Raw genomic sequence first — 22737 nt, forward strand, 5'->3', positions numbered from 1 at the left:
TTTTTGCTTGGGGTAAGGGAAATGGCTCAGCACTTGCCATTCAAGCATGAGGATCTGGGTTTGCATCTCCACTTCCATGTAAGGGCTCGGTGCAGTGGCAGACAGGCAGATTATCAAATGCGTGTTGGCCAGCCAGTCTAGGCAAAATGGAAGTCTACAGGTTCAGAGAGCGCAACGAAGCAATGTTCCTGAAGTCAACCTCTGGCTTTTACATGTGAAAGCACAAGATGAATGCATGTGTATGCGTGTGTGTGTGTGCGTGCGTGTGTGTACGTGTGCACACTCATGCACATATACATACACAATTAGCAAATGAGCTTTTCATTAGTATTAAGGCAAAGATTTAAATCGTGTTTCAGTTCTTATTCCAGACATTTTATGTTAACCAGGAGACAATCTCTTTAATAGAGAAACATCATTTTCAGGATTCTGTATCTCTCAATTGAGATGTTCCATCTTGAAGCTTGGCACAGTTTTGTCAAAGGATGCTAAACCCCTAGTAATACCACTAGTAAACCATGGTTTGTCAGTGCCTCCAGTTCAGTGGCATTCCATTGTGGGCTGACAACTCTTCCACTCAATCATCTTCGCTCTTGCAGGTAGTCCAGCATGACCCCTGTCGGGGCGGAGCTGGGTACTGGAATAGCCTCTTCCGGTTCAAGCACCTGGCTACAGGGCATTACTTGGCAGCGGAGGTAAGTAGCCGCACACGGATCGCTCTTGGAAAGTGAGTTCACTCCGATTATTGTTCTTCACTCACCTGTAGCAGCCGGACACCCGGAAGCTCAAGGGAGCCCTCAGCCACTGGGCTTCTCCATCTGCCTTCCTATGTTCTTCTCTCTTTGTTTCTAAAGGGAATGTTACTAATGACTGTCAGACTGTGGGACTTGATAATTGGGCTCCTGACCAAGATGTAGGGAGAAGGAAGTTAGAACATAATGCTATTGTGGGTTTGTAGGGCAGTTCCTCTGCTTTGCTATTGAGTGCCGCTTTGCTTATAGTCATCTGACAACCCCACACCTAACACAGGTGCCTGATACTGACTGCACTGGACACATGGTAAATAAAAACAGAAGCATGGACGTGCATGGAGAACTAGAGTATCAAACAGAGAAATCTTATACCTCGGGGTGTTATGGGGAGACATAACAATCTTGTAATAATATCATGGATCAAATTAACAAATTATTTTGAAACAAGGTCTCACTATATAGCTCTGGCTGGCTCGGAACTCACAGTGATTCACTTACTCCCCTACCCCAAGTGCTGGGTTCAAAGGCATGTGCCACTACATATGTATGTGTACACACACACACACACACACACACGCACACACACACACACACACCCATTCACATATGCTGGGCCCTCAAGTTAACTTTTTGAGTCGGGCCCTCACTTTGCAGTCTAGGCTGGTTTTCAATTCTCTATCCTCCTGCCTCAGCCTTTATCTACTGTATTTAGCTTATGAAAGCTCTTTGAGAAAAGGAAAGACATGGTGTTGAAGGTTGGGAGGAATTTCCATTTTAATTTTTATATTAAGTTAAGGGACATCCTGCTGTGTTACTGATGTGGAGTTTTACTCTGATCTGAGGGAAGATGTATATCCAATCATATTCACATTCTGGTAGTACATCAAAAGACCGCTCTGTTGTCTGGCACCAGTGGCTCAGGATTTCTAAGGATTTGTGTCGGGATCAGTCCTCCTACTGCTGCCACGGCCCTAGGAATTTGGATTCTAAATATGTAAACCACCTGGAGTGTCTTGATACTTGGATGAACTGATGATTTTGAAATACTGAAGAACCAAACATGAAGAAGTTCAAGTTGACATTTAAAATGGAATCGTAGGGAGGAAGAAAACCTTCTAAGCAGCTTTGAAAAACCTTTGATTATGAGGTTAAAGATTAAGGATGTTTGTCTTTCCTGTTATGTTTTAAGGGAAATGTAGCTCTTTCTAGAGGTCTCCTAAGCAGGGGCACCAATGACTATGTGCTCACATTATCTATATCTTAGGCCTTTACTGTTGCTTTCCTAGTGACTTTGTTGTGTTTTCCTTGTCTATACTCAGAGCTGAACTGTCTACTGGTGATTGGTGGATTGTTCTATGTGTACTGTAACTGTGACTTGTGTCGTTGCTGTGGCATGCTGGTTCTGTGAATAAGGGAAGGGACAAGTTCTTAGCTGTACAAGGATGGCTGCGGGTATTGACGTCTCCTGCAGATGGGTCCCGGTCCTTGAGAAAGAAATGGATGTTTTAATTTCCCTAATGATTCTTTTTCATCAGGTAGACCCTGACTTTGAGGAAGAATGCCTGGAGTTTCAGCCCTCAGTAAGTATAGGCAAGAGCCTTCTTGTCTTTGTCTGGTAGGGATAAGGCCAAGTAATCTGGAGGCGCGTTTAAGAAATTGTCAAGTGGCCTGTGAGTGTTGGGGAAGGGGAAGATGTAGGTTATCTCCACCAAGGTCTTGTTCTGTGCTTCTCATAAAGAATATCATAATCCTCCTGTGGTCCTGATGGTTTTCCTATGTGCTCAGTCAAGAGTCTACACTTCTAAGTTGGAGAAGTGCATATATCTCTTGGAATATTTCTGGGTGGGAGATGGTGGTGGTCCTTATGAAAGGTGGCCTCTTACAAACAATTGCCTCTTTGTGTTGTTGACCTTGACCTGTGACTCATCCAGATCTTGAAGTGATAGTGTGTAGTGTCTTTTCGACTGCGGAGATAACACGTGAGACCTGGGACACATGTCCTCCAATGGGCAGTCAGGTGGCTGACCTCTAACTGTGCTCTTTACAAAGTCAAAATGGCATTAGGTTCTGATGTGATTAGGGATTTTAGTGCAAATGGATTTAGCTTTGGAGAAATCATGACCAAGTAATATTGATTTGTGCATATCCCACGTAGGGGATGAAGAAAGCAGCAGTTATGTTTCATGGACATAGGCTATCCACAGAATAATTTTATTTGCAGAGTGCTTGGTTATGCTGCATTCAAACCAAATAAAATTCCAGACCGTTGCTGTCTGTTTGACAAGTTAGTAGCGCATGTGCTGTTTTCAGTGGTTGGCATGGTAGTTAGACTCGAGGGCACTTGTTTTTCTGGTAAATTTTGAGATAGCACATCAAGGAGGGAAGGAAGGCAGAGATAAGTCCAAGATGCCTTGAATGTTGCTCTAGTGGTTAACTTTCTAGGTATGTTTGGGTAGAGGGTTGGCAATGAAAGAAACTGAGCCATCGTGGCTGAGGACTTCTGGCTGTGACTACATAGGCTTCTAGGGTTTTACTAGGGACATCTCCTCCTCTCTATCCCACAGTGTGCCTGGGACTCATCTCCACCTTCCCATTGCCTTTCTGTCACCTTTACTTCTGCGACAAGTGGAAAGCTTGTCCTCCACAGGTAATCCATCTTAGAAAGCAGACCAAATCCAGCTTTCTGCTAGTCTGAACCCTTGGCCTGGCTTTATTTACTTGTTTGACATTTTTTATTTTTGGATAGTCTTTATTTCAGAGAAGAAACTGCCATGTATGGCCTCAGCGCTGCTACCCAAGGTATACAGAGAGAGTCTGACCTTTGGTATGAATATAAAGCATCACTCATTAGAAGGGGAAATGATGTCTAATGAACCATGGGCACTATGGGAGATGGCATTGTTCCGTTAGGTTCTGTATACGAAGGAAGACAACATTCTCAGTGTAAGATAAAGTATGGTGCTTGCAAGCCCAAGGAGGAAGAAGAAAGACAGAGCTTTATTTAACCAGACTGATCATCAAGTTGTATGATCTTGAGCAAGTAACTTTCACTACCTGAGCCTTAGATTCCTTCTTTATACCAGCAACATTTTCAAGTTGCACAAGATCAGTAAGGACTTTAGTGTGCTCATATCCAGCAGGTTATCTTGACTTCACAAGAGGTGGAAAAGGCCTGGGTGAATGGTCTAACATGATATGGATCTCAGGTTCTTTTGGCTTAAGTGGTCTTTTTGAGCCTCATGCATCTTCATGTTAGTGATACACCAGCAGGCTGGGTGTGGATCAAGACGGCATTGCTCTGATGGTCCCAAGGTTGCTGGTCCTTGGGTGTACATGGAGAATGATTGTGTAGGGACTGTCTTACTTGTATCCAAGAGACTTGGAAGCACAGCATTGGTCTCCACAGGCAAGTGTTAGCCTTGAGAGGGCCCTGATTCCCTTCTTTGGCTGTTTAGCTTGGGAGTGAGAAAGTTAAGTCTAGAGTCATAAGCCTGGGTGAAAACCTCCCTCTTCTCATCTGCTTCTGGTTTTCCTGGAGGTTGGCATCAACAAAGAGGTAGGTCTAACTAGCTGTGTGGTGCTCCTTCTGAAATCAACCCGAGGCTTCTTCTCTGCTGCTCTTTGCATGTGTGCCTTTCTTCCCACTAGATGGCATATGCACACCAAGGACTCTGCTTCTGGATTCCCTGGCTAGATAAAGAAAGCATACTGAAGGCATGGTTTTCCTCTGGGTCTGCTGCCACCTCTGAACTGTCACTGCCTGTAACCAAGCCCTAAGTTGTTGTTGGTTCAGACCCTGCGATGAGCGTGGTTGCGTAGGACATGTCGCAGGTGACAGGAGTTTGTTGAGAACAGATGTCCATGGCTTCTTTCCTGAATAGAGGCACAGAATGTTCTTGTTCCAGATGTTCCTTTAGTGAAGAAAGAGTAAAATGCCTCAGATTTTTAGGTACTGAAAATTTCCTAATTGGATTTTTTAGTTGTGGTTTGATTTTTGAGAGAGAGTCTTCTATGTTGCCTCGGCAGGTCTCAAGTACCACCACAACCCCCACGAACCCCAGCATTCCCAGTAGACCTGTTAGCTGAGACTACAGATATATACACGGCTAGATCTATTGTTTTGTTTGGAAACAGAGGTTAGATCTCGGCCTTGCATAGCGGCTTTCTTACTTCTTTCCCTTCGCCTTTGATGTGACTTCCTGGTCTAGATTACAGTATCTTCCTCTATGTATTTGGGCAGGCGGTGATGTTTCATCCAGAGAGAAGCAAGCCAGGGACGAGGAAATAGTACTTTCCCAGCAGGTGTATGGCATGTGGTCATACTAGGAACGCCAGGCATTGAAAGAATTGTATGCATGGCCACCGAGGAACATTGTAGAGTCCATCTGGTCAGGCGTTCAGGCTAAGGCCACTTGCTGTCATCTCTGACATGTGGCCTTTGCCTTGGAGACCCAGGACACCTTCATTGTTAATCAGGTCTTACTGGGAAGGATTTTCCTTCATTTCAACCACATCCCACTGTAGCATGAGTGGCCCTTTGCTTCAGTAGCAGACTTCTTAATCAATGACCAGTGTGTTCTTTAGAGCTAATGTGACTTGACAAACTCTACTGGAATTGTTACTAAGGAACGCTTGGATTGGGGCTTATTTCTTCTTCTAGGAAGTACCTGTGTCATATCTTTAGTAGACAAACATTACTGTATTTTTGCACCACCACAAATAAAAAGTTTGACAGGGCAAATTTCCTCCAGTGCATGTCTGCTTCCCAGCAGGTGTGTGTGGATGGAGCCGAATGGAGTGAAGGTTTTCAGTTCTTTTAGCTCTTTTGCATAGTCATCTGTTGTTGTCACTTCACAGTGCTTGAAGATTTTGTATGACAGTAGAAAATGAGTGGCCTCGGATCAGTTGGCCTTGGTCACTGTGCAGGGCTATTCTGAAACTGTGGTCCTTTTCCTGCCAGCTGCCGACACTCACTGTTTCTTCTCTTCTCTTCCCGTGGTCTGGACTGATGATGTTAAGGGAGGCTGTTACATACAGAGCTCCTCACTCCATACCTTTTGCCCTCAGGTGGACCCTGATCAAGATGCATCTCGGAGTAGGTTGAGAAATGCCCAAGAAAAAATGGTATACTCTCTGGTCTCCGTACCCGAAGGCAACGACATCTCCTCCATCTTTGAGCTAGACCCCACAACTCTACGTGGAGGTGACAGCCTTGTCCCAAGGTATGATTTTAAAATTCCTTATTCCAAGAGAATCAGGGCTGGTCTTGATGGCTCAAATGCAAAGTAACATGGACTTTTCTTGAAGCACTTATGACTGGCTCTAACATGACACCAAGTTTTGTATGGGTCATCAATGGTAAGTTGTTGATAGTTGGGTAAAAGGTACTATATTTATGAGGCTAGAGACATGGCTCAGGGGTTAAGAGAACAGAGGAAATAGGTTTGGTTCCCAGCACACATATAGTGGCTCTCAACTATCTATAACTCCAGTCCTGTGGGGTCTGATATTGTCTTCTGGCCTCTGTGGGTACTGCATGCATAAGAAACACATAAACACATGCAAGGGCACATACACATAATTTTTTTATTATTATTTAAAATGTACTGTATTTGGGCTGGGGAGAAACATAGGGGATAACATGCTTGGCATCCAAGCTAAAGGACCTTATAACCGAAGTAAAGCTGAGTGTAAAAGATGGAAAAGCCTGCATCTGTAATCAGTGCTTTTCTGATGAGATGGGAAATAGAGACAGGAGGATGCCTGGAAGCTTCTGAGCCAGGTAGCCTAGTATATCAATGGTGAGCAAGAAATTGTCTCAAGCCAAGTGTGGAAGGTGAGAATTGACACCAAAGGTTGTCCTTTGACATCTGAATTCATGCTGGTGTTCACACATACACACCCACACACCATTTAAAAGTGCTATGTTTAGGTTTACAAGCCAAACCATAAGCAGTTCAGTAACTTTACACCTTTTCCTTCTTCCCCAAACCTAGGCTGTCTCTTTGTTAACTGGATAAATAATTGAAGAGAAAATTTTTAAAAATTGAAAATCACTGTATACATAGTAAGCTTATTTAAAATATTAAAAGGTTAAACCAGTGTTCTTTTTCATGTATTTTACTCAACTTAACTATTACTTTTGTTGCCTAAGAATGTATTTTCATAGCTGGACATTGGTGGTACGTGCGTTTAATTTCAGCACTCAATAGGCAGACACAGGATCTTCGTTGAATTCAAGGCCAGCCTGGTCTAGATTGAGTTCCAGGATAGCCAAGGCTAGACAAAGAAACCCTGTCTCAAAAGACAAACAAACAAACAAAAATGTATTTTTATATTGTGCTATAAATGGAAGAACCAATCTTTAAACAAGTATTGGCATTGAATTAAACAAGTTTATTATTGTGCATGATGTGTTCAAATGGTGTGCATGTCCCTGTGAGCGTGGTGATCAGAGGACAGCGTTTCTCTAGGCTGTCTTTCTTTTCTTTTAAAAGTTTTTTAGAGTTGTGTATTTTAATACATGTATATGGATTTTTCACCTGAATGGATGTCACTGGACAGTGTGCTTGCCAGCCACCCATAGACGTTACAGACAGTTGTGAGCCACTATGTGGTTGCTGGGAACCAAACCCAGCCAGAGTTCTTAACCACTTGAGGCATCTTTCCAACCTTCTCCAAGTGACTATTTGTGGTACTCTAATTACTTTATATATTGAACTATCTCACTGGCCCCAAAAGTCACTTATTTATTTGTTTGCTTGATTGTTTATTATCTATTTTGAAGTAGGGTCCCAGTTGTAGACCTAGCTGACCTGGAACTCACATAGGCCTTCCTGCCTCTGCCTTTCAAGTCCTCAGATTAAAAGTAGGTACCGACATATCTTGTCAAGTATCTGTTCTTAACAAAGTCAAGAACAATATTATTCATTGAGTTCCAACTACATGTGAAGCGTAATGCCAAATAGGAAGTAGACTGATCTTATATAACTTATAATTTTGTCATGTCTGAAGCACTGTGAGCTAGGAAATATACACTCTTTTATAGAAAGACATTGAGACTCAGAAAGTTTAAGCAGTGTCTTAAGTTAGAGTCCTGTAGCAGAACCCTTATTGGTAAATGGCTGGGACAGAGTTTTCTCACAGTGAGACAATCCTTCTCACCCTTCCACTCTGCATTGGGTGGCTAATGTTTCACCAGTGTTTATTGGGTTTTCCTGAGGCCCCTCAATGAAGATTCCTTTGTGCTTTATTGTGTCTGCCATGTCATTTTCCTGCTCAGCCTGAGGACGGCTGGAAAACTAAACATCACCCCTGTGTAATTGCTGTCAGAATCGGGATCCTTGCCTTGTGCTCATTTGCTATTCCTGTCCCTTCCCAAAGGGAAAAGTGTAAGGCAGTGCCCACAGAGAACAGAACCTTACAAGGCAGAAGGCCTCTGTTTGCTATTCAGCCAGACTCCTAGTTGTTAAGCTCTGCTGGCTTGTTAACCCCTTGAGAATCCGAGGCGGAGGCTACAGGTATCCATGTGGAAAACCCCACAGGTGTACACAGCTTTCTTCTAGATCTGTAACCTGTTACTTTAGTTACCTTAAAAATTGATCTTGTGTAGGTAACCATGGATACTGTAGCAAGCATGTCAGGGTCCAAAATCTGCATTTCCCAGCAGGCCTTCCTGTTCTTAAGCTCTTACTGTCTTTCTGCTTCCTTTTCTGTGTGTTCCCTGAGCCTTGGTAGTAGTAGAATTAATTAGAGATATTCCGTTTTGGCTGAGCACTCAGTCTATTATTCTCCACACACTGACCAGGTATGCCTCCCTCCATTGACTTCTGTCCACCACAAAAAGAAGCTTCTCTGATTAAAAGGTCAAGAGCAGCCTTCATCTATTGTGGTTTTATGGGTATAACCATGAATATTTAGAAAGGCCTGCTGACCATTTAGCAGAATAAGAAAAGCAGATTCTACTTCCAGGACCTATGACATCCTTAGACCTGCATGAGCTTTTGATAGGTTTACAGTACAAGGCATAAAATTCCCTTCGGTAGAGTGGGCCTCAAATCCAATCAGAAAGTGGGTTGTTACCCCATAACTAATTGCACCACTATTACCCAAATGGGCACATCATGCCTGGCAGGTTAATAGTGTAACATGAAGGGTCCAGCACTGGGTAAGACCATGGATGTCTTTTTTTCCCTCAGCAGCCAGCACAGCCCCTTCTGCCACTGTCAAAGTGGCAATCAGGGAGAATGTCTCTTGGTAGGTTTGAGATTGGCATCCCTGTGTCCTGCAGCCAGATCATGTGGTATCTTCAGCAATAGGACTCTTGTCATGTGGTTATGGTGGGTAAGCAAGGGCAATCCAGTATCTCATGCTACTTTAGAGAGCACTAGGATTTTTCTTTACCAGCAACTCATAGGTATCCCATGCCTTGTACTGCAATGCTCATTTAATAATCACAGCGTCTGGAAGCAACATTGTCCTCTCATGCAGGATAATTCTCTTCAAACAATTTTTTTAAGTTAGATTTTTAAAATGAGCTTACTAGGTGGCATGTTTTGTAAGGCGTTTTCATAGATCTTGAGTTCTGGTTGTCCCTCCGGCTCCCCCTTCCTCTATGCCATTCCCACTCAGTCTTTAGTCTTCACTTCCTCCTCTCACTTCATTATGTCTTGCTAGCTCTGCTCTTACTCTTTTTGTCTTTAAGTTGGTGTACATTGAGTGCAGTATTCATGTGGTTAGCCTTCCCCATGCCCCATCTTCTGAATCTGCCCCCGTGCTCCCACCCTGCCATCTTCCACCTCCCTACTTCCATTTCTCCCATCCTCTACCTCCTCCCTTAACATCCTCTTCCCCCTACCTAATGCCCCTTTCTAGTTGCCTGCCTTCCACCCCTGCTCCAAGTTAAATACATAGAACAAAACATTTAAAGGCAGGATCTGCCTATGGGAGAGAGCAAGGGGGACTGTCTTTCTAGTCCTGGGTTACTACACTCAGTATATTTTTTAATAGTTCCATCCCTTTACCTGCAGCTTTCATTTTTCTTTACAAGTGAGTAATAGTCCATTATGTATATGCACCACAGTGTTCTTATCTATTCTATTGATGGACGTTCAGGTTGAGGCCCGTTTCCTAGCTGCTGTGAATAGAGCAGCTGTGAACATGATGGTTCTCAACCTTCCTAATGCTGTAGCCCTTTAATCCAGTTCCTCATGTTGTTGTATATTAGTTATACATCCTTTTTCCATTATTGACTCATATGTTTTCTAGAACTAAATATTATCTGACCCATGCTTTGCAAATATTTTCTTGCATGTTATCTTTCCATTCTCCGATGATGTCCTGAACTGTTTCAATTTATTTTTCAGTCTCAATCCAATTTTTTGATTCAGCTTTTGACTCCTTGCCTAAAAAAACCATGGCCATAAAATTTTATGCTGATATATTCTTCTAAAATTTTATTCATTTTCATTGTTTACACTTAGATTCTTGGCTCATTTTGGAACATTTTAAAACATATTTTGAGGTAGCATATACTGCGTTTTCAAGGCTTCTCTTCTCATTCACTATCTATTATGTAAATAGGTCCTGGCCTGCAGAACTCAAAAACATTGCAGTTTAAGCGATTTTCCATACTATCAATTCTGAAGATTAGTGATTTTTCTTAGGATGTCAGGAAACATGTGCTGAACAATTGTTAGGCTAGTAGAGAACCGAAAGATGTGATTTAAAATATCACATTACCCATAAGAATCGTCTTTATTTCATTCCTTGGATAAGAGGGAATGAGGAACTAGCCAGCCTGCGTTCTGTGTTTCTAGTCAGCTGGCTCGGTGGTGTTTGCTGGTGGAGGCCTCTTCCTCTGTGTTCTGCTTCAACATTCAACTGCTTCTTGTTTGCCACTTTTCTTTGTGAGCAGGTGTCCTAACACTGATTTCCGAGCCTCAGTGAGGCAAGGACTTGCAGGCAGCCTCGGAGGAGAAAAGCTCGGGTGTGGTCTGCCAGTGTATTCATGTATGATCTTGCTGAATCTTTACCTTGACATTTTCCTTCATTCTCGTTCTTGGCTACCATCCTCGAATAGCATCTCTTCTCCATCGATCATGTGACAATCAAGTAGCCTTAAGAGCAACACATCCCATTCTCTGCGTATTAACACTCTACAGTGTGGGAGCACCACTGGACAAACACATGAGAACAAAATTTAGCAAAATTTAGTCTTGGATGCCATCCTGATTCCATATGACTGTTTGTGCTAACCTACAAGTCATTTTAAAATTGTGCTGTTTTTTTTTTTTTTTTATTACAGATTGCAGTGTTTAAGGTTAGACACATGGACATCTGTCAGATGGTGCCAGGAAAGGCATTTTTGAAATAGTCAGTAGACAGAGAGGGAGTGCTTCAGAGCCAAGAGGGATAATGACTAATGCTTGATATATTGAACCAGATAATAAAGTTGCAGTACACATAGTTAGATATTTTAAATGAGCTTAGGGAGAGCATCTGCTTGTAAAAGTTTTGTGTACTTGTTCCAACAACATGACTTTTGAGTTAAGTATTAAGAATTCTTCAACCTCAGAAGAATTGATTGAATGTACTTTGTATTTTTGATGACGTTTGTTATAGAACTCTATGGAATATCACTATCCAACAAAACCTATGGTTACTCTCTGAAAATGAATACAACTCAAATAAAAAAACTGCAAATGCCTCTGTTTAATATCTGTCCACATGGTCTAATTCATGCTAATCAAAGTAAACAACACTAGGGATTCCCTTGTCTGGCCTTCGAATGTGAAGGGGAGATACAGCAAAGACAGCTAAGGTCTACTGAAGGAACCGGTTTAGCTTAGTCTCTTTGCCTTGAGTGTGGTGTGGTGTGCCTTGGTCCTAAGGTACTCTTACTTTGAATGTTTTCCACTATCCTTTCTGCCTCTAGCACACCAGCATCAAGTTCTAGTCCAAAGTCATCTGTTTTCTTTGTCAGTGCTTTCAGGATTCCGAGTCCTACTGTCTCTGAACGACATGCTTTCTAGTGCCTGTTTCCTGTTGTTTCTGCTTGCTTGGTGTGCTCCCATCTTGTCTTACTAATGATGCAACAATGAGTTCTTGAGGGGCAACAGTTCTTACATTGTTTTCTGCTACTTGAGAAGTGAAGCAGAGTTGAAAAATGTCTTAAACACAATGCATGCTCATCATATAAAGAAAACAACCGTAAAATGATTTTTAGTCCATGTAGACTACAAAGAAGCAAGTAGCAACTACATCTAATTCAATTATTCAGAGGGAATTGGCTGCACTTAAGATTCTGGTTCATGGAGGTTCTAACAGGTCTCTGGGCACACATATAACATGTGTTTTTTCATACGTGAAACCATCAGCTACTTTGCATGATCTTAGCTGACTTCTGTATTGTAAAAGTGTTTTCAACTAAGTGACTATTATCTGTCATCATTCTAAGGAACTGTCATTCCTTACCCTGTAATGGACTGTCTTGTGAGACATTAGATTGTGCCATGTTTTTAGTCTTATAACACTGGAGTGAGCATCTTTGCAACACATGTTGCACCTGTGCTGTTGTTTCTTCTAGAAAAATAAAAATAAAAAATTGGAGTTGGTAAGGTTTCTGTTTTTCTTTTAGCCTGGTCAATGATAGTCTTGCAGGAACATGTATAAACACACACACTTCCTATATAGAAGATTCAAATTTTTGACCTTGTAATCAAATTTACCCTCTTTTTTGTTTTAAAATTTAAAATTGTACTTTATTACATACTTTAAAAAGCTCTCCCTGCCCACAAAATAAATTAGCATTTACTCATCTTTTCTTCTAGAAATTTTGATTTCATCTTCTTTATTGAACCTTTTGAAAATTTTAGTTATTAACTATTATGACAATACACAGTAGTTTATAGCCAGTTCTGTGACTCTGTCTCGGGCTATTTCTAGTATATATGCATAGGATATCTTTCAGAAATATCACATATTCAAAAACCTTAGCATCGTTATGAATTACTTTTTATTGTAAGCATGTGGGCGAGAGGAACAACTAATTCCCAAGTATATTCTGCCCAGTGTCTCGAGCAGAGAACTCTTTTGGTAGCCCATTCACTTTTGACAGAATGTGTTTTAATCAATGGCTGTAGAGTAACCCAAAATGTCCCTGTGTCTGACAATTTCCGTTGCTTCCCTTTAGGAACTCCTATGTCCGTCTCAGGCACCTGTGTACAAACACCTGGGTTCACAGCACAAACATCCCCATTGACAAGGAAGAGGAAAAACCCGTGATGCTGAAAGTGAGTCCAGAACCTGGCTGGCTTCCTTAGTCTCTGGTGAAAGGGCTCCTTGTCCACAGCGAGGGAGACATGGAGCTTGGGAGTGTCACCCTGTTGCTGTGTTTCTTTTAGCTTTGATCAGAGAGTATAGTCATGACCAAACTTGAAGTGATTAAAAAAATAATACTTATTCCCTGGGATCTGGGTGAAGAAAGCTCAGATCTTTGACAATAACCAGACCTTTTATTTTATTCTATTGGTATTGAACAATTCTCTACATTTCATGAGTAACATGACTTTGGCTATGGGAATGTTTCCTTGTGTCTCAGATACGTTGATATCTTGTTCATTCCTCCCTGCATCATTAGTAATTTTTCTCTCAGTCTTATATAAGGGGAGTGTGTGTGTGTGTGTGTGTGTGTGTGTGTGTGTGTGTGGTGTGTTGTGTACTGTGTCTCTAAAAGAGTTTTTCCCACCCCAGTTTACTAACACTTCTTTTCTCCACCAGTCACTAAGCTTATATAGCATGAATACGCCTGGTATGTTTCTTTTTCGAATTTTATTTTCTCCTATGGGTGTGCTCAGGTTCATAGAAAAATAGAAAGACTGGTACAGTTTCTCTGTTGTGTGGAGTCAGTAGCTGCCACTTTCTGTATTTACGTTTTCTCTATTCATGAAATGTTACTTAATTATCCTTCTCTTACATCCTCCCTGGGACCCAGGAGGCTAAGATGACAGCTGCTCCTCTTGCCTGTGTCACCCTTCCTTCTGCTCTGCTCTTCCCCTCTCTCACTGGACAGTGTATACTCACTCACATGGAAATAGCTCTATGTAACAGAGTAGTACCATGCACAAGGAATATACACAATGCAGATGTAAAAACAAAAAATAACACCCCCTTTTTACTATCTCACCAGTCCTCTCCCCAAACTGATTTTCTATTTGGAGAACATTCTTCTAGAAGTCTCCTATGTCTACTGGATATTAATGCCAAGAGAACTTCAAGTTCCTTGGATTGCCCAACATCCTGTAAACAAAGTGTCTGATTAACATCTTACTTTCCCAATCAACATTACTCTACAACAACTCCCTTGCCTTTTAGATTGGTACCTCTCCCCTGAAGGAGGACAAGGAGGCATTTGCCATAGTTCCCGTTTCTCCTGCTGAGGTTCGGGACCTGGACTTTGCCAATGATGCCAGCAAGGTGCTGGGCTCCATCGCTGGGAAGCTGGAAAAGGGCACCATCACCCAGAATGAGAGAAGGTGAGGGTGTCCAGCACGTGCTGACACAGCGGTCCTCACCGGGGTGGCTAGACTTGGAAAAGCCCTTGGGAGCAGGAGCATCAGGACTCTGAAGAGCTGTGTGAGAGAGGAGCAGCTCTGAGCTTTCATGGGCGGCTTCAATTTATGATTTCCAGAAATGGGCGCTTTTATCTTCTCATGTGTTGTGCTTTGTCTCAGCTGTATTAAGCTCACTTAGCCGAAGTTGTGATTTCAAGGCTGCTAGAAAGCTGAGTTCTCTTCTAATTACCTTGTTCTTAAAGCCTGGCCCTTTCTAGGCAAGGCTTTTATTTTTAGCCTGTAGAAGTTTGAACTCTGCCTTTAGCAATCTCCGTCTCTTAAGGTCTGTCACGAAGCTGCTGGAAGACTTGGTTTACTTTGTCACGGGTGGAACTAACTCTGGCCAAGACGTGCTTGAAGTAGTCTTCTCTAAGCCCAACCGAGAGCGGCAGAAGCTGATGAGGGAACAGAATATTCTCAAGCAGGTCAGTGAGTGAGCCTTGATGTGCTTTGGGATGGGCTCTGTGAGAAGCCTGTGGGATCCCTGCTCATACAAAGAGACATGGATGATTCTCACCCTGAAGACTTACAGTATGAATTTTTTTTTTTAAAGTACTGAGTTCTTAGAGTAGATTTAAGTGTGCAGCAAATGTAAGTGCCAGGAGAGTGTCCTCCTGTATCCCCTGCCCCTGGGTCAACATCCTGCAGCAGAACAGAGCATTTGTTGCAGGAGTGACCATAGATCGATACATCATTCTTACTCAAGGTCCATAGCTTTTGAACCTCTCTTGGAGGTATACATGATTTGTTTTTGACAGATATACAAGGGCATGAATGCACTATCACAATATCATGGCCCGAAAAATCCAGGGCATTTTTTCTGCCCCCCAGATTTTCAGCTTCACCCACTCACTCATCATTCTTCTCCTCACCTTCCACCTACTCCTCCTTTCCGAGTCCATATTCTGCCTTGTTCAAACTGCCTTACGGGTGGCATGATGTAGCTGGCAGCCGTTCCAGACATTTAAGGCTCCCCATGCCTTCTCATGGCTCACTGCCTCAGTCCAGTTGACAGGTACCATACTTGCTGAACATGAGCCAAGTGAGCGCTCACCTGTTAGGTACCCCAGGAAGTAGTCAGGTGACACCTTTACATTCTTCAAAAATAATATAATGTGCCATATTTCCTTACGGTAACTTCAGATATTTAGGGAATTTGCAGTATTTGACAAACTAAGAAGGCCTAGATATTAGGTCTCATAGACAGCTTTAGTGATCACTTCTTAAGTATTTTCATGAACAAGGAGTGCGAGTTTACAGGAAGTAGCTAGATGACATTTGGCTTGTAGGAGTCAGCTCTCTGTCACTGTGACAGCACAGCTGGAAGAAAACAATCTTACAGAGAAAAGGTCTGTTGCAGCTTCCAGTTGCAGGAGTTTCAGTCCAGGGTCACTAGCCCTGTCACTCTCGGCCTCTGGTGCGTGATGGTGGGGAACACGTGGTCTGCTAACCCCTACATGGAGGGAGCAGAGAGGAGCTTGCTCCTGTGACCACTATTCTCCTATGAAACCCATTCAGCTGTGAATCTGCTGGTGGATAGGACTCACATCTCAACACTGCCATATCAGGAACAGGCTTTACCATGAGCTTTTCGAGGCCTTTAAGATTCTGGGTATGGACGGTATTAACTTCAATAAGTGGACGAATTAGAGGGAGAAGAATAACAAATCCAGGTGGAGAACACACGCTGAGTGCACACCGTGTACTTCTCTAAAGTTGCTCTGAGCATACACTGTGTACTTCTCTAAAGCTGCTCTGAGCGCACACCGTGTACTTCTCTAAAGCTGCAGGGGATTTGCTTAGTTATTCCTTGAAACCTGCTGGTGACCCAGATGAAAAGAGAGAGGACCATGGCATCAGTCTCATGAATCTCCATGAGAATTTGGCATGTGGAAGGCCTTCTTCCTGTTGGGCTGTAATAGACAAAATTCATATTTCAACAAGGTTTAAAGTCCAAGAATGAATCGCACCCAGATGTTTCATGTGTTGAAAGCCAGATTAGAATCTTGTTTAATGTCTTTGTTCATCTCCATGATAGCCATCCCTTGAGGGGTTAAAATGGTGTTGGTCACTCACATATGGAGCTGTACTTTGGATGTTTACAACTGCTGTCTGTTTTAATCCTTAGAAAACCTGAGTACTTCTGATACTTTCTCCCATGGAGAGAACATGTTTACTTTGGACGTGATCTGCACGGTTACCCAGTGTTCCTGAGATCCAGTTACTCTGGTTGATAGCAAAGAATTGCATTTGTTTTGGTCTTACTAGGATTGTGGCCCAGGAGGCATCAAGTCCAGCAGCACTGTCGATGTTTACGAGATGATAGCTGTTTTTATAGCTTAATCCACAAGCGCGCTGGCTAATTGCATCCTGTTGGTGAAGACTTGTGGTTGGTGCGGCCAAGGTCACACTGCCTTACAGGAAAGGGGTCAGAGGATGCTAGGCAGGTAGTTCCCAGTCTGTTACAAAACCTACTGAATCTCCTCCCAGGAGTTTCTGGCCAGCTCAGTGTTTGAGGTCAGCTTATACCTGTGTGTGCATGCAAAGACAGCTGTGGACATGTGTGTGACCCCTGGCCTAACAAGTCCTCACAACTTCAGTTAAGTGCCTGGATCAATGCTAATCTGTTTTGATTCTTGTCTCTGGCAGAAGTCATAAAGGTGTGTGACTTCATCCTAGACCATTCCCTGCTAAACAATTCTCTGTCCTGTATATGGAGACCAATAAATGAGTGGGTGCCCAGCCCCGCTGATTGACAGATACAGGTGTCAGTTTCTTGATGTGTTTGCATAGAGAAACCATTTCCTGTAATCCTGCTTTCCCTGTAGTTGGGGTCCTTTCTGGAAAGAATTAGAGTTTAAATAATTAAATTCTCAGAGTGATAGCGGCCCACTCTTTGTTTTTACAAACAGATCTTCAAGCTGTTGCAGGCTCCCTTCACAGACTGCGGGGATGGCCCAATGCTTCGGCTGGAGGAGCTGGGGGATCAGCGCCATGCTCCTTTCAGACATATTTGCCGACTCTGCTACAGGGTCCTGCGACACTCACAGCAAGACTACAGGAAGAACCAGGTGGGGATTCAGATGGACAGGAAGTGATTGTTGGTTTCCTCCCTGAACTTCACACACCTAACTCATGAGTTCTTCCTGTTAATGTACCTTTGCATTTAATGGATAGAGAATAGTCCACTGTTAAATTAGCCCATAAAAAGGAAAGAGATGGTTGGCAAGCCTGGGAAAGACATATATCACAGAATCCCTGAGAAGGATACTGGAGAAGCATCACACAGTACCTTGCAAATACATGTAATTTTTCAGATGTCAATTTTTTAAAAAAAAAATAAGAAATACAAAAGGTACTGAGAAATCTCTCTTGTGAACATATTTCAGTGAAATTTCCATTTTCGAGATTGATGTTACATTTGCAGTATATGTATATGGGGTTATGCATGTGTGTGTGAGTATGCATCCATGCCTATGGACATCCGGGGAGGGCATAAGGCGTCGTACTCTACCACCCTCTTGCTTGTTCCTCTGAAATAGGGGCTCTGACTGGACCTGGAACTATGCTGGGAGCTGCTTCCAACCCTATTTTAAAAATAAATCAGTAGATTAAAATTGATGTTGTACATTGAAAGTACCCACACGTCGATTATAAGACTTTCCTCGCCGACATTGTGTGATGGGTTTGGTCAAGGAAAGGCTCGAGGACCTGGGCCTCATTCTCCTGAGGTAGAAGGATGAAGATGCCCGGGGCCCTTTGCTCTGCTGACGGTTTTTCTAACAGTTAACTTCACCACACTGTCTTGTCTTCTCTCCCATTGATTTGTGTTTCTTCCCTAAAAGGAGTACATTGCCAAGCAGTTTGGCTTCATGCAGAAGCAGATTGGCTACGATGTGCTGGCCGAAGACACCATCACTGCCCTGCTCCACAATAACCGGAAGCTCCTGGAAAAGCACATCACCGCCGCAGAGATTGACACATTTGTCAGCCTGGTGCGGAAGAACAGGGAGCCCAGGTGAGGCACCAGAGGGGACTCAAGAGGAGGCCTCTGTCCACCTAAATTCGGGACTGTAGCTGTCCCTGGTGTCGTGGGCTAGGCTTGCTGTCCTGGGGACTGGCAGCCGTCAGTTTCCAGTGGCCCTGTGATGTGGGGGACTGGCAGCAGTCAGTTTCCAGTGGCCCTGTGATGTGGGGGACTGGCAGCCGTCAGTTTCCAGTGGCCCTGTGATGTGTAGAGAGGCAGGAACACGCGGTACCTGACCCCTTGCTGCGGCCCCAACTTCAGTGTTTACCAGTGCTCACCTCTCCTTTCTGCCCAACTTTAATTTTCTCATTTGCTAAATGAGCAAGGGTAAATACCTGTGAGCTGGCAGTCACATGACACGTGGTAAAGGACATTTGTTTTTGCTCACTCGCTGTTTAGTCCTTGTGGCTCTCAGAACCCCTGCCCATAATGTCACCATGTCCTTTATAATGTTGCGTTTTCTGCTGAATGCTTTCCTGTATCTGAGGGCATTCATCCTCTCTTACCACAGATCTGCCCCATTCCTTTTGACCTTTCCCTATCTCTTCCTGCTTTCTTCTCCCTGAGATTTCAGGTGATGTGGGAAGCAGTTCACAGTACAGCAGCATCCGTCCTCAGTGCTGCTATAAACACGGCCGCTGCTACCTCTCCACAGCATCTCCCAAGTCAGGCTTTAGGAAGCTTCACATTTAATCCTCAGGAAAACCCCTAGAAAACATATACTGTGTCTTTCCTCCTAGATGAGGAGACTGGCATAAACCAGGTTAAGGAATGTTTCCAAGTGATAATCCATAGCAGCCTACAGCGAGTTTGTCACAGGCAGCTTCAGGCATCAGCAGGCCGGGCCCTGCTGGCCCCAGGGCTTTCCCTGTTTCTTTTTGATGAGAGCTGCCTGTCCTGCTTCCCCTCCTCTGGGCAGTCCTACCACCTTTTCATTAGCCTCACTTATTTTTCTTCTGCTGCTTGATTATTTTTTCTTTTACTGCTTTCCTTTTTTCATCTGCCATATCTGAACTTCCTGTGGTCACTGCCATCAAAATCTGCAGTGTGCCTAAGTTCTCTTGAGAAGGCAATGTAGGACTTCTCTAGGCAAGGACGAGTCAGGATCCCTTTGCTTGGTATGTGTACGATATCCTGCTTGTTTGCTTTCTGGTTAGGTTCTTGGATTACCTGTCTGACCTCTGTGTATCCATGAACAAGTCAATCCCTGTGACCCAGGAGCTCATCTGTAAAGCTGTGCTGAATCCCACCAATGCTGACATCCTGATTGAGACCAAGTGAGTACCATCTAGGGACATATACTCACCATGAGATACATTTGATATGAAATGGCTGTATATACTCATGGGGAATAAACCTAGCTCCTCCTTCTTTTCAGAGCTTGTCTAATGTTGGTTTTGATAGCATTTCAGTTTTGTTTCACATGCCTTGCTTAAAAGAACTGTTGAGTTTACGTTTAGCTTGCTTTTGATGTGACCTTCTGTACAGAAGGTCATTTATTCTGTATATTCTGAAATTCTATAAACCCACCAGGGAGCATTTGACACACAGTTTTAAGAGCTGATGAGCCATTGAAGTTCTATCATTAAAAAATAAAGGATGCAGGGCTGGAGAGATGGCTCAGTGCTTAAGAGCGTTCTCTGCTTTTCCAGAGGTCCTGAGTTCAATTCTCAGCAACCATATGGTGGCTTACAACCATCTGTGATGGGATCTGATGCCCTCTTCTGGTGTGTCTGAAGATAGTAACAATGTACTCATAGACATAAAATAAATAAATAAATCTTTAAAAAAATAAAGGATGCTAACAAATATTCAGTGTTAATATTAATTCAGTATTGGGAGGAGTTTTAAATTATCATTGTTCAAAAGTGTGATAGGCTGGTGAGGTGCCTCAGAGAGTGGAGGCATCTGTTGCTGAGCCTGAGAGCCTAAGTCAATTCCTTGGAAACTCTTGGTGAGAGGAGAGAACTAATTCCCACAAGTTATCCACCAATATTTCCGTATCCATTGTATCGCACAACAGATAAAATATAGGAAACTGTTTAAGTAATACTTATATATTATGTTATAATTATTATATATAAATACTATACTATAGTTATAGTGGATATTAATCATAATTACCATTATTATTCTTTTGGTAATAGTAGCTTTTTACTTTTATTAAAAGAGCATTTTCTCTGGTGACTAGCATTTTCTCTGGTGTAGGCCGTATTAAAAAGAGTTAAGGTATAATCTAGTAGTGCAGTTTTTCTTAGTTGTAACTTAATTTGTGTGCTTGTGTTAATCCAAAGTGCCTCAACCTTGGCACCGTGATGTTTGGGACTAGATGACTTCATGACAGAAAATGTCCTGTCACTGCAGATGTTTGCAAAAGTGCCCCTAGATTGTGGCTGCACTATCCTAGTAGCATCTCCTAGCATTGTGACAACCAAAATGTTACAGATATTGCCAAATGTCTACTGGGAGGAAAAACTGTGCTAGTTGAGAATTCCCAAGGTAAAGCACATGAAGACCACACAGATTCTTTGTGGCTCTGCCACTGGGAGAAAGAAAGAGCAAAGTGGCTTTCTGTGTGTCTCTGGGCTGGAAGGGAAGCATGACTTCAAAGCACTTCATAAAAACTGAGCTCAGCCTCCTCTTCTCTTTTCACAGGTTGGTTCTTTCTCGTTTTGAGTTTGAAGGCGTTTCTACTGGAGAGAATGCTCTTGAAGCCGGGGAAGATGAGGAAGAGGTGTGGCTCTTCTGGAGGGACAGCAACAAAGAGATCCGTAGTAAGAGTGTTAGGGAATTGGCACAGGATGCTAAAGAGGGGCAGAAGGAAGACAGGGACATCCTCAGTTACTACAGGTGAGTGGGAGGCATGCTGGGCTTGGGCTAAGAGGCTGCGCAACAGCAGCACTTGGGAGCACATGGTTTTCTTGTTGGCCCCTCTAAGGCACTGGTTCTCAACTTGTGGGGGGTCAAAGAACCCTTTCCTGGGGCCACCTAAGACCATTGGAACACACACTGCAATTCATAACTGTAGCAAAATTATAGTTATGAAGTAGCAACAAAAATAATTTTATGGTTGGGGGTCACCATGACATGAGGAGCTGTAGTAAAGGGTTGGAGCATTAGGAAGGTTGAGAACCACTGCTCGAAGTCACAGGGTGGTGTCCTGTAGGAAGACTGCCCAACAGAAAGTCAGATGTGTGCTTTGTGAAGATTAAGTAGGAGATGCCATGGGCTCATAGTCAATTGTTATTTCTGTGTATATAGCACAGTCAGCAGTAGGCAGACTGTGGGGTCATGCTGCATCTTGTCAAATCATGATCTCTTAACTAGCCTTTTTGCTTTGGCTGAATTTGGCTTTGTGTTCCAGAGTCCTTATTTTTAAAATAGGGACAATAGTCAGATCCTCTTAGGAGACAGCTATATGCCCAACTAGTATAGAAGTAGAGGCTCACAGCCATCCATTGGACTGAGCACAGGGTCCCCAATGAAGTAGCTAGAGAAAGGACCCAAGGAACTGAAGGGGTTTGCAGCCCCTTAGGAGGAATAACAATATGAACCAACCAGTACCCCCAGAGTACACATGGTGGGACCCATGGCCCCAGCTGCATATGTAGCAGAGGATGGCCTAGTCTGTCATCAATGGGAGGAGAGGCCCTTGTTTCCTGTGAAGGTTCTGTGCCTCAGTGTAGGGGAATGCCAGGGCCAGGAAGTGGGAGAGTGTGGGTTGGTGAGTGTGTGGGGGGGACTGGGAAAGGGGATATCATTTGAAATGTAAATAAAGAAAATAGCGAATAAAAAATAAATTTAAAAAATTAAAACATAAAATAAAATAGGAATAATAGTGCCAGTCTTCAAGAACATTTATAGAAACAGAAAATGTGTCTCCACATATGTGCGCACACCTATTTCATAATCTATTTATCTGTGTTCATATGTGCAAATCTATGGTAAAAACAGGGGTTTTCACTAATACAAGCCATGTAGCCCTAGTCTAAAAATTCTGAAATTGGAATACAGAGCTGTTGAAACCCCAAGCATGATGTTCAAAAGGATTCCGATTTTTGGAGCATTCTAGATTTTCAGATTAGTAAAACTCTACTGATAAAGTTTACACAAACTAGTACCCAAAGTGTTTGTCTTGTGCATTTCCAATGCAGGGATGCTCAATGTGTGCTTTCAGTTCTGTCCTAAAACCACAGATGCACTCTAGTGGCCACCCTCCAGCTGCTGGCTGTCATTCCTGGGATGTCCACCTGTTTGCTTGTGTACATCATTGTATGTCACTACTGTCTACCTCTCTTGACCTTAGTTCCTAGTCTTGGTCCCAGCTCCAAGGCTACATAGCCTT

At 43.0% G+C, this 22737-nt stretch overlaps 1 protein-coding gene across 20 annotated transcripts in view; it reads left to right on the forward strand.

Annotated features, from left to right (window-relative positions):
• Positions 1–22737, forward strand: part of Itpr1 (inositol 1,4,5-trisphosphate receptor type 1) — a 335636-nt gene that overhangs the window by 149808 nt on the left and 163091 nt on the right. For 15 of the 20 annotated variants that reach the window (XM_031382803.1, XM_031382806.1, XM_031382804.1 and 12 more), the window contains exons 11-20: positions 600–695; positions 2288–2332; positions 5820–5974; positions 12946–13045; positions 14127–14287; positions 14649–14790; positions 17278–17436; positions 18211–18383; positions 19550–19669; positions 21048–21242. In XM_031382803.1, the coding sequence (XP_031238663.1) occupies positions 600–695; positions 2288–2332; positions 5820–5974; positions 12946–13045; positions 14127–14287; positions 14649–14790; positions 17278–17436; positions 18211–18383; positions 19550–19669; positions 21048–21242 (1346 nt within the window). The remainder of the gene's footprint in view (positions 1–599; positions 696–2287; positions 2333–5819; positions 5975–12945; positions 13046–14126; positions 14288–14648; positions 14791–17277; positions 17437–18210; positions 18384–19549; positions 19670–21047; positions 21243–22737) is intronic. The other 5 variants (XM_031382810.1, XM_031382813.1, XM_031382819.1 and 2 more) reach the window with 1 other exon arrangement.

This window comes from Mastomys coucha, unplaced genomic scaffold (genome assembly GCF_008632895.1).
Source record: "Mastomys coucha isolate ucsf_1 unplaced genomic scaffold, UCSF_Mcou_1 pScaffold20, whole genome shotgun sequence".
Lineage (NCBI taxonomy): Eukaryota > Metazoa > Chordata > Mammalia > Rodentia > Muridae > Mastomys > Mastomys coucha.